The 17,580-nt window shown below is 38.1% G+C and overlaps 1 protein-coding gene across 1 annotated transcript in view; it reads right to left on the minus strand.

Moving 5' to 3' along the window:
- Nucleotides 1-14,467, minus strand: part of LOC120629914 (solute carrier family 22 member 6-like) — a 30,504-nt gene extending 16,037 nt beyond the window's left edge. The window contains exon 1 of the mRNA XM_039898997.1: nucleotides 14,025-14,467. Coding sequence (XP_039754931.1) covers nucleotides 14,025-14,152 — 128 coding nt within the window. The 5' untranslated portion in view covers nucleotides 14,153-14,467. The remainder of the gene's footprint in view (nucleotides 1-14,024) is intronic.
- Nucleotides 14,468-17,580: the final 3,113 nt, after the last annotated feature.

Raw genomic sequence — 17,580 nt, forward strand, 5'->3', positions numbered from 1 at the left:
ACATATTTATAGAAAGAGGGTAGATCTTTTTAATTAAACTAAAGGTTATAAATAAAGTGGCAAATAACACAGTAGATACAGGACCCGGCGGCGTCAGAGGCGCTCGGATAAAAAAAAAGAAAAAAAAATCAAGGTCAATGTTGTGTTTGCTCGTACGATTGTATTTTTAGCACTTGTTGATGTTGCAGACGCACGCACGTGTGCCGTGTGCGCCGGGAAGCCGCGACCACGCTATCTGCGGCTGACCACGCGAGAGATAGCGACTACCGAACAAGCTCATGGTCGAAAAAGTTAACAGGAATAACAACGCTGCGTAAGGAGTGATAGCCTCTCGGTGAGGACTTCAAATTGTACCTACCTACCTAACGTATTGTATTGCCAGTATTTTAATGTATACATAGAAATATACTTTTGACTCTTAAAGAGAGTTCTTGGGTTGTCTGTGAGTAAATTCCAGGCTCGTTATTCATCAAAGTGCGCTACTCTTTTGTAAATACCGAGGCTGAAGTAGATGCGTAGTTTTGTGAATAATCAGACGCTCCCAACAGTGTTTCGTGAATATGAAAGTTGAAGGCGCGAGGAGATAAAAGAGTTTGGAGAGCTCTGTTACAGAATATAGCTAAGAATAATAACGCCTTCCATTTTTCCCCATTTTCCTTTCGGCTCAGATATTAGGAATACCTAATGTACATATATTTTGTATAAACGGAGAGAATACTTGTCTTGAGGCAACGCACAGCTTGCGGATACATGCCAGGCTGCAAGTTTCCTTCCATGGTCAATGTCGGCATTTCATTATCTTTGTTACAAGCCGAGTAAGTAACATAGAACAAATAAAAAAAATATAGCTTGGACCCAACACGGTACAAAGCGGGTTAGTGGGTTTAAGTAACTAATTTAGCCTATAAAAATATTAATGGTTCTTATCAGCTTTTAGTGATAAATACCGGGATCAATGCGTACGGTTTAATGTGCTCTTCGAGATCCGGAAGCAAGGTATGGGCCAAACTCGGTCACCGATCCAGTTACAGACTTGGGTTAGCGTGGGTCGGGATCATCAGCACGGCCGCGCTGAGGCCGCACCCTCAGGAGACTTGTTCTACTTCCTATTGGATACTAAAAATACTACTGAGGAATGTTTGTAGGCTTATTAATGACACAAAAAATTTTAGCATGTCTATAAACTTGGCTACTTGTCAAGTCGGCGATACTACTAAAACCTAATGCCCAAGTCACGCTGCAGGCACGTGTTTTGTGATGGTACAGAAGACTTCGTTATTGGAGAGATGACAGCCTTAAATGGCGATATGTCACCGACTTTGCTATAATTTTTGCTTTGATATATTCAGCTTTAAGGGTTGTAACAATGTTTGGGTTAATTAATTACGAGCCCCACGTTATTTGTCCGAGTTTACGGTTTCTTACAATTCCCGTGGGAACCGTTTGTTTTCCTGGAATATTATTTTCTCACAGAAAAGTGAAGGTGATATTCCTAGGATTAAAAAAAGCTTATGTTACTCTCCGTCCTTTTAACTATCTCTTTGCCAAAAAGTTCATTGGTTTCTAAGGATGTAAAGGACAAACCAACAACACGATTCATAAGTTAGAATTTCGCTCGTTCTCGTAAATATAAAACGTAGTAAACGTCCTCAGCAATGAGTTTTAGCAGTGGATAGCCTCTTGGCCACAATGAACAGGCGTCGCAAGTGGCCTGAATGTTACGGCGGCGGCCAAACTGCTTAATTGGTGGGAAACGAGATACTATTCTCGGATATAGTATTCGTAACGGTTAACGTTTATGATGTAATTCTATATATCGTGGAGACTTTAACTTTTACACCTTGATTTTATTTTATTATTTTTTTCTTTCTCGAAGGCGTGAAAAACTGACCACCGTAGTGGACTACGTTTTAAAGCCTTCTTTTTTCTGAAACCTGAGAAGACCTCTGCCCTGTAGTGGTCCGGTTTGAGAACTATTCAAAACCAGACTACGACACTAAGGATTGTGACGCGGTGCGTGGGGGTTTATTAATTAAGGGTTATTATTTTATGAGAATTTGTATGCGGACGAAACGCCATTTAAGATGATGGGAGGATTTTAATTTAATGTCGAATCTTTCCAAGTTTGGAACATGGTAATTCCCTGGGCTTCCATTCTCCATTTAATAAAAGGGAGTGTAAAATATTCTAGGCATGCGCTTTCTAGATAAGGCACTTACCATTAAATGTGAATGAAAGTATACATATTTGAAAATAAAAAGACCAACGAGCATAGAATAAAGAACCAGGCTAATTTTATATCTGAACATGTTTATGTATTTGAAGCTGCCAATCTATCAAATGTCTCTAAACCGTTAGTTAAATAGAGCTGTAAACATTAGGCAACAAAGTAAACTCCGATAATGATTGCGAAGTCAATGTTTGTGTGCTTAATTTGCTTTTCTCACAGCTTGGTAAACAGGCCGCGTTCCTGATAAGACGTCATGACAACACTGTACTCGTCACCTCCGCACTCCGCTAAATCTGGTTCCCAAACCACAACCTTGTTTTTACTGGACTAAGCTATACACTGAACAATACGTGTTCTCTACGTCTTTGGTGATTATTTTCTTAACTAAAAATACAATTAATTTACTAAGAAACGAAACGAGATTTTGATTATAGTAACCCAACTTTTCTCCCGTGGTAGTACTTTTAAGACTAGACCTAGGCTATGCTATTTCTTAACAATTTTTTCTTACTTTCATCTCTCTACATTCAATCTTTAGGAACTCAACATAATGGAATGAATGTTAAAATATAAATGTAAATGAATTTGAAATAGAAATTGAAATAGAAAACTCCACTGTTTTTCTAGGAGTGACCTTAGATTGTAAGCTACAGTGGGGTACCCATATAGAAAGCCTAGCGAGTAAACTCAGCTCGGCTGCATATGCAATCAGGAAAATTAGACAGCTTACCGATGTTGAAACAGCTAGGCTTGTTTATTTCGCATACTTTCACAGTATTATGTCCTATGGGATCTTGCTGTGGGGAAAAGCTGCAGATATTGAAAGTATATTTATACTACAGAAAAGAGCCGTACGATCAATATATAAACTTGGATCACGCGAATCGCTTCGTGAAAAATTTAAACAAATAGGTATTCTTACAGTAGCTTCGCAATACATTTATAGTAATATAGTCTTTGTGAGGCAAAATATTACTCTTTATAAATCAAAAGCTGAAATTAACAATCGACTTACCAGAAACGGTCATAAATTGGTGATATCTGCATATCGTCTGCGAAAGGTGCAGAACTCCTTTGTGGGGTTGAGTATACGCTTTTACAACATGATTCCTAAGGAAATTCTTGACCTACCAATGCATACATTTAAAAAATGTGTAAAAACGCATCTAGTACAGCGAGGTTACTATACATTTGATGAATTCCTCAATGACAAGGTAGAATGGAAGCAGCCAGCCTCGCTCTCATCTCCCGCAAGATAGCAAAATGATTGTAAATGTTGATGTTGGAAAAGAGCAACTACTGAGTTTCTTGCCGGCTCTTCTCGGTAGAATCTGCTTTCCGAACCGGTGGTAGAGTCACACAAACATGCATACTTGACGTTTCAAAAGTGCTTATAAAGTAGGCCTACTTGAAATAAATGAATTTGAATTTGAATTTGAATTTGAATTTAATAGAAATATTTATTTGGAACTGTCAATCTGTTTGTATGTGGGTTACCTAGGATTCTTTAAACTACGAAAGTAAAGGACGATTTAGTGTATCTTCTTTTTAAATTAATATTTGCAAGAGAAACTCAGGTTTTGCTATAGGTATGCATTTGAACAGTAACAATTAAAGCTCGGTTGGCCCCGAGATTTTCGCGAGATGGATCAACAAATAAACTGACAAATATTAAAATTTTGTAACAATCAAAGATAATTAAATAAGTTAAGTGGTAGAGTGAACGGCAAAGAACCACACGTAAAAGAATGTTGCGGTCTACTTCAATTTTCAACAAGAAATATTTCGACAGCCATTTATTTCAGTATTGTATGGAGTTTCTATGGCCTCGATTTGCACATTGCGGCGCGTCGCGCGGACGCTTAACTTCTTTGATACAAAACAAACACAAAAAACTTTGTTCGTAACGTCTAATGCACCTCAGAGTTCCCCTTTTTTAAGAAACAATGCTTAAGTGATACCTCATAGGATCGAACATTTTTAAGCTTGCGTAACTCATTGGGACTTGCTTGATATCATTTCTTGGGTTAGTGGGGGTCGCAAATACTTCATAAGCACGAAGTAGTACTTGATGAGACACTTTTGATCCAGGTCAAAACACGGTTATCAGATAACGAGCGTCTCCACGCGTGTCTGTTGCCACATCGCGTGAGTTGCGCCGCGCCGCCCGCAGCCGCCGCTGATAAGCGCAGATAAGGCCTTGGACATGAACCGCCTTCATCGAGATAATCCGACTGGCACTACACTCATTACTATTTGGGGTGAGCGCGATGTTCCGACACAGGTTATCACTATCTCGCTTCTAGGGCGACCTCTCTGTTTGCAATTACGCAGCAACACAGTGTTAAACAGAGAATTAATATAATATTGCAGATGATCACGCGATAATTGTTTCCCGCAAGTTCGTGACTGACCTGATGACGGCAATGATTGAACGCTTTCATTGTGCGAGCCTCAAACAGGCTGATTATTATATTTTAATTAAATAATTGAACAGCTAAAGGATAGTAATTGATGCCTATCATAATACATTTCAATTATGCCTTTAATAGCGGTCACGTGCAGCCAGTTGCCGCGGGGGAGGCTCAAGAACACTCAGAAACCGTTAACACGACTTACATTGAAGCATCAAAACCCCTCCACTTTAGAAGTGTTTCTCGAACAGGCGGTTAGTAACTTCATTCAATTTAGCAGTTGACACTTATAATTTAACCTCTTATATTCTAAACGTTGTGTGTTTACCATGAAATGGTGGTGAAAAGTTTGTGACTAGCAACGTTCCGCGGACATGAAGTGAGACGGGAAGTTTTCATTGTTTTTGGGCACAATACACTGCACGCAATAATGGCTGAATGAAGGTTCTGTATGTTCTGCATTCTGTGGCTCAAGTTACAGCCAACAATAATAATACAAAGACGCTAGCAGCGCCTCTTGTGACAGTAGCTGTAAACCCGGTGTAATAGCTCGTCAGTAATGATGCCTTCGTAGGTCCACCGAATTGCGCGCTAGGATGACACACACAGACAGACAAACAGGCAGATAAAGCTGCTAAACTTATAACTGAATGTATGCAATAGGCAGACATAGTATCTGGATCTCGCTGTTTTAATACACAATAATAACAATCCTTTCTTTTTAACCGGTTGTTACTAAAATTGCCATTCAGTATTTCAGTTATTTTTTTAACAGCTACATTTCCATAGCATCTACTAATTAAAACAAATCCAGCAAACCCGACAGGGTAGTCTCATATAACTTCTAGAAGAGCTCCATCGTCAGACTAGTTCTATGACGCCCGACTACTGCATTGCCAATAAAGGAATGCCAGATGTCAGCTCAATCGGTTGCTAGCCAGTGCTCGCTACATGGACTACGATGTTTATCATACGAGCTAAGCCACTGTAATAAAAGCTTGAACAAACAAATATTTTCCACACGAGTGTAACAGCTCTGTAAACAAAACATATTCCAATTGTAAATGAATGAACGTAATTTAGATGCATATCGCGTTATGCTAAATTATATACGCTATTGTTTACGACCATTCTGTGCCGTGCATAGACATATTTGCAAGATACCACGCTGGTTTTTTTGTTTGAAGCGGCTGCCATACTAGACAAAACGTATACATGTATAGTTATATTCATACATATAACATGATATGGTTCACGCAACAATTCAATACACAACTTGGCATTTTTTTAGATTAAATAAGTATGACCAAGTCACTAAAGAATTTTCAAAAACTCCAAATTTATTTATTTTAAGTTGGTAGCCCTAATATCAGCACTTTCAATACTTCAAGTCTATCTGTTATGTCAAGTGTGACTCTACCACCTACACCGGTTCGTAAAGTATTTATAAAGTTATTAGCGGCGCACTACGTGATCTGGGCTAACAAAAAAAACTCAGAATATCATTATCATAATCTGGAATCAAAATCGTTAATATTTTTCCATGCTGTGTCATGGTAATAAAAAATGGATAACTTTTGTTGTTATATAATTGTTTCATTCAGGTAGGTACAGGTTTCAATATTTCGTCAATGTAACAAAGGTGTATTTTTAAGCGATTTAGTTAGATAGATGTAAGAATGAAGGCTTATGATAAAGAAGTGTGAACTATGACTTGTATAGCGCTGTATTTTTACTTTGATTTTACTTATTCAAATTTTATAATATCATATATTGAAAAATGAAGAAAAACTAATGTCTTCTAATTGAATAGAAGCAGGCGTTAGTTCGCGGACTTCCATGACATACAATGAAAATCAAGCTTAATTTGTCCACTAAAAACCGGAGAATCTGAACGGGTAATTAATAACTGTTTGCCTGGTTGGCGACGTAATGGCCCAAATAGTATTGGGTATTGGGTTTTAATACTCTTAGTACCATCCCGGAGATAGGATATTCCATTGTAGATGTGTAATATGTGTGATGTGCTTCTACAACCTTTATTTCTTGATGCAAAATTAACAGAATAGATTAGTCGTCTATTTTTACTAGACTGCGCGACGCAAAGGTGTTGCAATAGTGAACCTATTGTTAGTTGTGCTCCGCGGTTTCGTCCGCGTTACCACGTACATATATACTCGTATATCCGCCGTACTTCCTGAAAATGTATGAATGTAACGAAGATGTATGTAAGTTAGTTTTTCGAATTTTGTAGCAATGCTTAATGTATACGCACTTATATAGAGGTTATAGACTTATGTTTTAGCATTACATAAGTCTTAACTTATGTGTTGGTGCGTATATATTTAGCATTGTTTCACACAGATAATATTGTTCATACATACGTGATAAATTTAATTAGATTATATAATTGTAATTTAGGTCAGAGGGGCTTACCTTGATGGATTAGCAATAAGTGACTTGGTCACACAAGAAATCAATTCTCAATTGAAAATATTCCACTGCTTATCAATTCGATAAACACAAGTGGGAAGTCACAAAAAACTATAATAGATTTTTTTTTATTTCCGCACTTTAGACTCGACAATCTACAGCGGGGTTGCTGGTGCCAGTTTTCAAACTCAAAATTTAAATTCAATAATAATAATTGACTTTTTCAAAATCTTCAAATCGAAGGTTAAATTTAGTAGTGACATGCTTCTCTACTCTATCTACCCTGTAGATAGGGATGGCTCTACTAACTTTATTATTTAACATTTATTATTAATAAAGATTCTCTGTTAATTTTATTTTGTCTTAAAGTTTGTATATTTTTGTTGAAACGTATACACGTTTTAATTGTTCTGGATTATTTCCAAGAAATCCTGCATTTTAATTTGCCTTACCTGGGCTAACACTTTAGATTCAAACAGACAAACAGCGAACGAACTTTACCTCGAACTATGAGTAACTTGAGTAAAAATTAGCAGTGAAACCCCCGTGTCTCGGAGAGCACGTTGAAGCCCACCAACAATAATATATAAGCCCAGCAGTGGGGCGGTAATAGGCTGCTTATGTAGATGTTTTTAATTTCAGGACCAGGCGGTAAAACTGGTTATAAATTATCAATACTAATCCGGGGATAAGTAATGGGGGATGAAGCCTTCCATCCCAAGCCTATGATTCAGTTATAAGGGGATAACAATCGTAACTAACCTGTGGAGGAGGAACTGCGCGGAGGGTATGTGGAGACGGAATGAGCACACTGAGGATTGTGATCATGACAAAGACAACTGTGTTACCTCAGTTGCCCAACGCTGATGCTTAACTAATCCCAATCCCAATAATTGATATCGAAAAACGAAAGTGTGTTAGGTAATCAGTTTAACATTGTTTGTTTGTTTGTTTACTCCACTCTCTAAACTCACTAACTTCACAACAAGAACACAATGATATAACGGACGGAGCAGCGTAGTTTTTGTGAGCAGCGCCGTGAGCGCAGCACAATTTCCCACATTGCATGAAAAATGAGCGAGATTTAGTTCGCTCACCGTTTTCAGCCGTTTCAAATTTAGTATAATACTTATAAATATAATTATAGTTAAAACCATACACTGGGTATTTAACAAAAGTTCTGTTTTGTTTTTAATTTAGCAAAAATTATAAAAATATATCAATCGGTGGAATACCTGTGAATTATTCATGAGCACTTTATTACGCCGAGAATAAATGTAATATTCATGATGTAAAACACGAGTACTATGAGTATAATTAGATTATTAACGATCAAAACAAATACAAAATTGGTAATGTTATTAATAAAATATAATGGAATTTTATACGGTAAAGGGTTGCCGCATACAGAGTTCCCATTTTCCGGAACTTTTTACGCTTTAGATCTATCTCATAGGATATAAAGTATTCTAACTATTTCGTTCTGCGGCCCTAAGGTTCGGGCTTTTAATTTACCGTTTAAAACATTGTTTACATTTTTAATATTTTTTAAAACGGGGAATCTTTTTCCAAAGGAGACGCAATTTGATAAACAACGTTATGTGTCAACTTTTTTTCGTCCGCTTCTTCAATCTATGGTTTGACATTTGCAACTAATTTCACTTTTCTATGGCAAAATTACAAAAAGAGCTGAATTTTGAATTCGATTAACCGGTTTATTTCTCTTAATTCAGCAAAATTAAACTAGAAATGGTTTCTCAATAAAACCGGTTAAATGAACGAAACGGAAATGATTCCTATACCAAGGTTAATGCCCGAAACCGGTTCGGATTTTTTTAGGATTTAAGAGCCCTGCCCCAAACCAATTTGACGCAAAAACATCACGTCAGTCCGTTGCCCTGTTGCTGATGGATCTAAATGCCAATGAAAAAAATAACGATTATTTGTTAAAATAACATATTCCATTGTTTTTCTATTTACTATTCGCTGTTGCCCGCGTTTTAAGATTTAGCTAACTCAATGTCAAAAATCAAGGCGTTTATGAAGGACAAACAATAAAACACACTGTCACCTTTATAACAGGTATTAGTAAGGCTTTATTGAGATTATTAACACAGTTCTAGTTAAATCAAAGCACTTGATGCAGCCAAATTAGACAATACGCAGTCTGCAGTACTAGCGTGAATTAATTCATAAACACTGAATATTGTAAGTAAATATCTCAGGAGCATCGCACAATCAAGCTGAATACGTAGCTGTGTGAGTAAGACGGCGAATAAGCTGACAGACGTCACAACTCCAGTTTAACCAACGTGTAACCGTGTAACCAACTGATAACAGACGTGTGTGCTCGAGTGCCCTTTGACATTTGGTTTAAAGTTATTTCTTCAGTTCAGTTGGTACGACCTGCCTCGGTGGTCTAGTGGTTAGTTTGTTCAATTACGAATTACGAGGTCTTGGGTTCAATTCCAAGACTGGCCAAAATATTTTTGTTGCCTATTAAGTTTTCTATAAAGTAATTTTCAGCACTAGACCGAATCAGACGACATATATATATGTTGTTCCGTTTACATGTCCAACCACGCTTATTGCACAAATTTTTTAATTACTCCAGTCTTACCTTTTTGTAATGTGCATCCACCTTGAAAACGGTATACATTACAATTTACATTGGGATTTAAATCTGTTTTTAAAAAGTTAAAATCTGTTTGTTTAAAGATGTTATAATTATGTCATACTTGATGCACAAACCTCATTTTAACGGGTTTAATTCAATTCAAAAAAGTATGGATTTTTTTTTGTTGTGATTATTAGTGTATTTTCATTTTAATTTGATATCAGCATGTACGGAATATTTTTAAATCTTTTTTGTAATTTTGTAATTTATAAATGTGGGCTTTGAAATAAAACTTTTTATTGTTATACCATTACAATGTACTCACACCTCTGTGCACAAGATACATAAACTACGTGAAAATGTAAACTGAAATAATCCTCACTGGCTTTAGAGGTACCTACATCATGTACTATCTCTGAGACTTATCTGAGAAACCGATAAACCTAATAGTTTTTGAGTAAACCACTGTCAAAGTTATAACTAAAAGGAATCAGATACAGCCCTAACATCATATGCTAAATTAAAATCATGTGACTCCTGTAAATTTATTAGGTGCGCGTTGCGTAGCGTAGGTACTATGCCTCTGTCGGTATTTTATCTTCAGTACGGTTGTAATAAGTAACACTTAGAATGTTTTGATTTCGTTTGTATGGAAAAATAAATATGCTTCTTTAGATTTAATATATTTACAGGTGATTCCTTATGAAATATACTTATGCATCCTTCAATATTGTTCACGTATAAATTTTCTTAGTTCTTAACAATTGAAGTATCACTTGCTTCAATTCAACGGTGAAGGAAAACATCGTGAGGAAACCTGCATGCCGGAGAGTTCTCTATAATGTTTTCAAATTCGTGTAGAGTTCGTGGACTAAAGAAGAGATACTCCTACCGCGACAACAACTTGTACGCCGCGATTATTTCTGTATTTGAAAGTAGTCAAAACATTGTGAGACCCAACCAGGAATATGAAAAATAATAACAGGAATCGATTATGAAACGGCAAAACAATTGATGCACGGTTGAAGAGTTGTATATAGTATACATTACAGCAAACATTTGATGCAATCTCACGGTCAGCCATCAGCGCTGGGTCGCGGGCGCTAAGGCCTGTAGTCACTTTTATAAACAGTGCCCGCGTCGCGTCGTGCTGGCGAGGCGGCGGGCTGAATGAGGATTCTGTACGTTCTTAATTCTGTGCTATCGTCATACACGAAGCTAAGCCACCTAAGTGGTTTTAATAAACATAGCTTTTACTTCATTATAGCTATATTATAAAGAGATTAAACACTATCCGTATTTATGTAACACGAGATTATGAAAGGATCGATCACACCATTATAGGACACCCGTTACATGAGTCTGTAGAATGCAATGAAACGAGTGCAGTACTCGCTTCACTCTCCGCACTCTCTGCACTCCGCGCACGATGCGCCGCGTTGTGAATTTTTCTGAAATCTTTTACTGACTCTCGCTCTTTTCGGGTGCGAATGGCAGATGGAACTTATAAGACAGCTCGGATAGAGTTATCAGGCAGTAGAAATTTTCATGAAACGTTGGTATTTTCATAGAGGAAATTGAGGAAGAATAAACAAATTTAAAATAATGAATATTGAATGAACTTGACTAATATTGATTGAATTCTAGCAGCTGGTAACGGTATTATATGATATATCTCAAACCAACGGATGGGACTTGAAAGAGTCCAATGTACTGTAGTTGAGCTGTTAGAGCTTTTATAACATATATGTGAAACGATATGTGTGAAACGGTTGGTGAAATACTAGTTGCTATAATAATGTACCTATGTAGTCTGGTAAGCCTGAAAGTGTTTTCCTGATTTATTAGGCATTTTGTATTTTCAAGTAAGTTCGCAGTTCCATCCGTGAGTTAAAAAAAAATTTTAGCCCTCTTCCGAATGTTAAAAATAGGGACATTATTCTATATACATATATCTAGTTCCGTATCTAGAATCCTGCAGTTCTTTTAAAAAAATCAAAGTTAAATGTTTTCAAGAGGTTGCTCAGAGAATTTCCAGTTTTACGGTTAAAATTCTACAATCAAAACGTTCCCAAGGAGAGTTGTCATCAGACAAACAGCCAAACGGACAGACTTTCATAAAAAATGTGTGTAACCCCCCTATAGACAAGATATTTATTCAAACAAAAATATAACATATTTTATAGGTTCTTCGCACCCTTAAGCCTTGTCCACTTGTCAGGGCACTTAAAGACTGATTGATTGGTCATCATCACTGGTGACTGAACTGAACCCTTGCACAGATTATTTTCTTAATAAACACGTCTCAAGAAGGTATGATGAAGATGATAGTGAGCTTACAGACTCGTCAGCTCTAAACGCCCAGCAGGCCCGGCAGATGGAGCTGTGAGTTCTCTGCAGGATCGTTAATACAAAACCGTGGATTCACAAACACCTGTGTGATAACTTGGTGACTGTACTTAGCACGTGTAACTTTATTTACAACATTCCCCTCAATTAATTTTAATTTCCGCTAATTATGATAACAGGTAGGCGTGACTCATTGTTTACTCGACCTGCAAGACTTGTTGGTCTCGTGGTCAACTTGTCCAACTATACGATCAAGAATTCCTCGGTTCGATTCCCGGGCTCTACCAGCCCAGATTTAGAAAATTCGCGCTCTCCTTCCTTGGGAGGACGTAAAGCCATCGGTGTCGTACTGGAGCAGTTTGGTTATTGGCAGCATTGGCAGCACTGCGATATTAATGGTAAGAGGTTGGTGACTCTTTATTACCCGACCACAAGAAGAGGCAGTTATAAATTAAATTGAGATGATTAGTTTTCTTATTTTTCAGAGTGTACCGTCCAGTTAATCACATTTACATTAGATATGAATATAATAAGATGTTGACATATACCAAGGAATACCTCAACGGACAGTTAATCTCTCGCAATCAGAGCATTAGTTTAATAAACAATTACCTATCTATCTACCTATACTCAACAGGCACAATTAGAAGTTGTATAAGTAACAAATGGAACAACTCTACGAAAACGAATAATTGTGACAAAAAATTATAGAAAACGATAAAAATTCGTCAGCGAAGTTCGAAGGTAAAAGCGTTTTAATATCGTAGGTTTGCCTTACCTACCTAGATAGCGTTACAAGAATGTGACGTAATGGCAATACTTTCGATTTCATGGGAAGGGACGAAGCCATTCTAAAAACATTAAAACCATATAAATTTAAACACATTTATCCGTACGAGGTGTAATTTCGCAGATTGAATAATCAATCAATTTGATCCCTATTTAGAGCACAAATGCAAATATCAGTTTTATTCATTGGTAACGAAACACAAGGTAGTCTTTGGCAGTATGTCAGTCCTAAGTATTCATTATTTCTTATTATGTAAGTACGTATATCAAATTGAACGTCCCCGTTAAGTCGGATAACTTGTAAATGAGCTGCTTCGACTGAGCGGTCAGAGACCAATGTTATGTAAACTGAACTAAGTGGAGTGATTAACCCGGGTAGGCAATTGAATGTGAAAAACTGGTTTTATTAGAATGATTCAAGTGAGGAAAAGAAGAAAGTGCTATGTCTCGGAAAGACAGAGCAAGCAGTGTCGAGAAAATAATTGGGAACCCTCCGAAACTAGTATTTAAATTGAATAGATCTGTTAACATCAGTTGCTCAAGATCACAGATCTTCCATTGTCATCTGCTTCAGGCTTAACGATAGAAATATATATAGGGTAAATTAATTATTGCAGAAAGTGGATAGTTCACGGATTTCTACAATTGATTTTTAAAAATTTCTCGTATAAATCACCTAGAAATCGGATTGCTTCACATACATAGATTTCATTCTGGTACTTTGTCAACTCTCCAAGAACCAAGCGTTACCTTATTCACGGAAAGTGTTATGCTCTTGAGGCGTTGATTTTAAAAATATAGGTTTAGTTAAGTTAAACAGGCAATATAGATGTCTGAAAAAGGACTTCAATTACTTGTAAACAGAATCATTTTTGAAAATATCTCTTTCAGTAAAGAGATTTTGTTTTCGGAAATGGTCGATTTTTCGCACCGCATCTAACCTGTTAGGGGAATGGCACATATGTCAAACCCATACCCCCAATTATCATTTACGCGAGACCGTACCGGTACGCTCTATCGCTTAGCGGCACGTGTTTGGCGGTAGAGTTACAGCTAGCCTAGGCCGAAGCCTCCCGCTAGACCAGACCAGAGAAAATTCAAAAAATATTAATTCCCAAAATTGCCCCCCTGGCGGGGTTCACCCACTTATATCCACAGTCATCAAAGATAAAAAGAAAGAGCAAGCGGTCACCTGTGCGGCGTGTGCGCAGCCAGGAACACGTAGTTGGTGCCGTACATGCCCGTCAGCAGCACGGGCAGCGCCAGCAGCGCCGCGATGCGCGCCTGCCAGCGGCCCCAGCCCACGCACTCCTTGTCCATGCCGCACCAGCGAAGCGCGCAGATATCAGTAGCCTCAACACAACCAGCGACCCGCCACAAACCCGACGAGTACCGAATGCTACTTTTGCCGAATAGAAATTATTTAGTTGATCGCGTGTTTCAATTGATGGTTATCAATACCCGCCGAGCCGATGACAAGCGACACGTCCCGCCGGCCGGAGGGTCCGAGCGGTAATGCCGGTGCCGCAGGATTGTTTCGAAAGGAGATCGAGCCCGTTGCTTGACTGTTGACCGCTCACCGCAACTGCGGCTAAGCCGTATTGATCCTTAGGTCGTCGGCTGAAAAGTTATTGCTGCTGAAAGCGGCGCGCGCGCAGACTGACGGTCGCCGCCCGCCGAAGCTCTCCAGCCACGTGTGATGCTGACACTGCGAGTACGCTTGAGCGTGACAGTAATGTAATGATCAACAATATCGAGGGCTTCGGTTCAACTCCATTTGTAGCTACAACTGCCTAATCTGAGAGAGTACCTGCTGCCTGCTTGCCTAGCTCACCTTCATTCATTTTCCCTAAAGAACCATTTAACATTTATCACTACCTGCACTAGCATAACCAAGAAGTAAAAGTTATATCCCCAGGCTATATCCCCCTGACAAGGTATATCAAGTTATATTAACATATCCCTTTGACGACCTCCCTGGCGAAGCGGCGAGCGCTGTGATTTAAAGTAGGAGGTCTCAGGTTCGATTCCCAGTCTGGTCTGGTCTGGTGGGAGGCTTTGGTCGTGACTAGTTACCCTACCGAAAAAGACGTGCTGCTAAGCGATTTAGTGTTCCGTTGCGATGGTGCATAGAATCCTATTAGGGGTATGACTACCATACCTACTCCCTAACAGGCTAGCCCGCTACTGTCTCAGACTGTTTCATCAATTACCACCAGGTGATATTGCAGTCTAACTGTAGTGGAATAAAAATAAAAAAGAAGCACAGCAACACAGGATATCCTATAGAAGTTTACCCCCGTTTATTATTAAACGTACCTATGTTACTATTTAGATATCACTTCAACTTGTGTGTGAATGCTCCTTCCTTTCCCGGAGAAAAATGCCTCCTGCCCATTGTAGCCGAGCTGATACATTATGAATAACCTTTCCCTCGAGAACATTGTCCCTTAGTTTCTAATCAGTAGATTCGTAAACCGAGGGCCGGGCCGAGATATTGAGCACCAGCTATAAGTAGAGTAAGTAAAGCGGATCACGGCGCACGTGGCGAACGCACTGCGGTTAAAAATACGACGGACAAAATGAAACATGTATGCCACGACCGAAATAACACCACGCATGAATATAAATGAACCTTTATTACAAGACGGAGCTTTGGACTTTAACTGTGACTATGATCGTCGTGTGAGTCAGCGACACCGCGGCGGCCGTGCCCAGTTACCCAGCAGTTCACATATAGTTTGAAATTAAGTTCTCCACACGTAGCAGTAGAGCTTTTAGTCACAGAGCTCGATCCGGAAATACTACCACGGTGCTCAGTGCCAGTGCCAGTTTCTGCTGCAAAACAGAATTGTTGCGACGCTGAATTCCGATCTTAGCACATACGTTTCAAGTTGATGGACGCAGGGCGGTAATTGAACGGTTACTGGTAGTATGCCCTGTGAAGTGGTGCTCTGTTTACACACCATTGTTTTCCACTTAACATGTTGGTGGGCAATCTGCATGGTCCATCGTTTATTACTATTAAAATGAATTAAGCTTTTACATAGTAACAGTCTTTTACGAATGTTAAAAATATGAGATATTCAAAAACCACACATTTTATACAAATTAAATAAGCCTATTTTCTATACTATTTCCGCACCACTCCGCAAGGAAACGATTGCTTGTATCCAATATTTAAAAACAAGGAGATTTTCTTAGCACACGCCTCCAAGTTTTTCATGTTGATGTAATTGTGTAAGAGTTTGCTGTGTTTAATTTACAGGCGTTATAGCAGGCGTAGTCACCAAAGCCCAACCCTTTTTTTATGTGGTTAAATCCTCAGGGGTGCCATCGCAACACGGCGAGGCACGGTGTCGCCTGGCTGCTGAGTCACGGAAACGCTCTCGCACACAACCGTAACGACCAAAACCTAGCTTCTGGGCGAGCCTCGGCTCGATCAAGCCTTCATTTCCTTCATCCGCAGCGAGCGGAGACGGCTATTGGGGAATAGTCGTCGATCTACAAAACAGACATATTAACAAGTAAACCATTTTTATGGTAGGTAATGACACTTTTAATAATAATATATAGTATATAATCAGCTTAACCTCAGAAGATAGACATTGCTGTCCCGGACTTTTTTTTTTTAACTTTTAAAGGGGAACAACTTCGAAATACATGATTTCATCGAAACTTTAACCGTTTACGCAACGCACGCAGCGGAAGCTCTCAAAAGAAAAAGAATGGTGCTATGTTATTTGCGTTTTAATTTAAGCAATTTACATATAATCTGCTTTAAAGCTGAGGGAAAACATCGTGAAGAAACCTACTTGTCTGAGAGTTCTCTATAACGTTTTCAAAGACGTGTGAAGTCTATTTACCTATTCGCAATTCTCATTGTAAGTGATTGTCATTATTTCCTGCCCTGTGAGCCGGCTAATAAGAAGGCTAGTAAGTAATAGGTCGTGAATAACTATTTAAATATTCAGTTTAATTTAATCTCTTGTATGTTGTATGCAATCTCTGTATTAAGTACTATTATTAGTATCAAACTAATCGCAGAAAATAACAGGCCAATAGAGTTTTAATTTGAAAAGAAAATGAGTCGAGTCAATGAGGAAACCACACACCGTGCCATCCGAATTAACGAGAAATTAACTGACTTTTACATTGTTACATTATAATTACCAATCTACGAATAAAATGATGACATTGCTACAAATTCCAAGGTCGCATAATTGAGTCGAAAACCATGTAATGCGTAAAACCATAAAAAGTTTTGTGCCTTAAATAAATATTAGATAAACCTTGTAGTCATGCTGCAACTGGAAAATGTTTCTGTCATGAATATGAATGTTTTTAGTGTCTGGGTGTTTATCTATCTGTATTTTATAAGTATTTATGTATATTATTCATAAACATATTCATCAGTCATCCTACCCATAACACAAGCTCCGCTTACTTTGGTGCTAGATGGCGATGAATGAATGAATGAATGAATACACTTTTATTGTACACCACAGAGAAAATTTACAGAGATACAAATACAACAGCACTATAAGATAGAACGTACAATTTGGCGATGTGTGTATTTTCGTAGTACATTTATTTATTTAATGCATGAAATAGATTTTGTCATCACTGAGTCATGAGGTAAAGGTAGGTGAGATAGGTAAAGAAGGTAGGTACCTAATTTAAATTTTAAATACTTGCCAATTAATAAATTCTAGGTAATCAATATGAAATCAATGTATTTAGTAAAA

The sequence above is a fragment of the Pararge aegeria genome, chromosome 15 (genome assembly GCF_905163445.1).
Source record: "Pararge aegeria chromosome 15, ilParAegt1.1, whole genome shotgun sequence".
NCBI lineage: Eukaryota > Metazoa > Arthropoda > Insecta > Lepidoptera > Nymphalidae > Pararge > Pararge aegeria.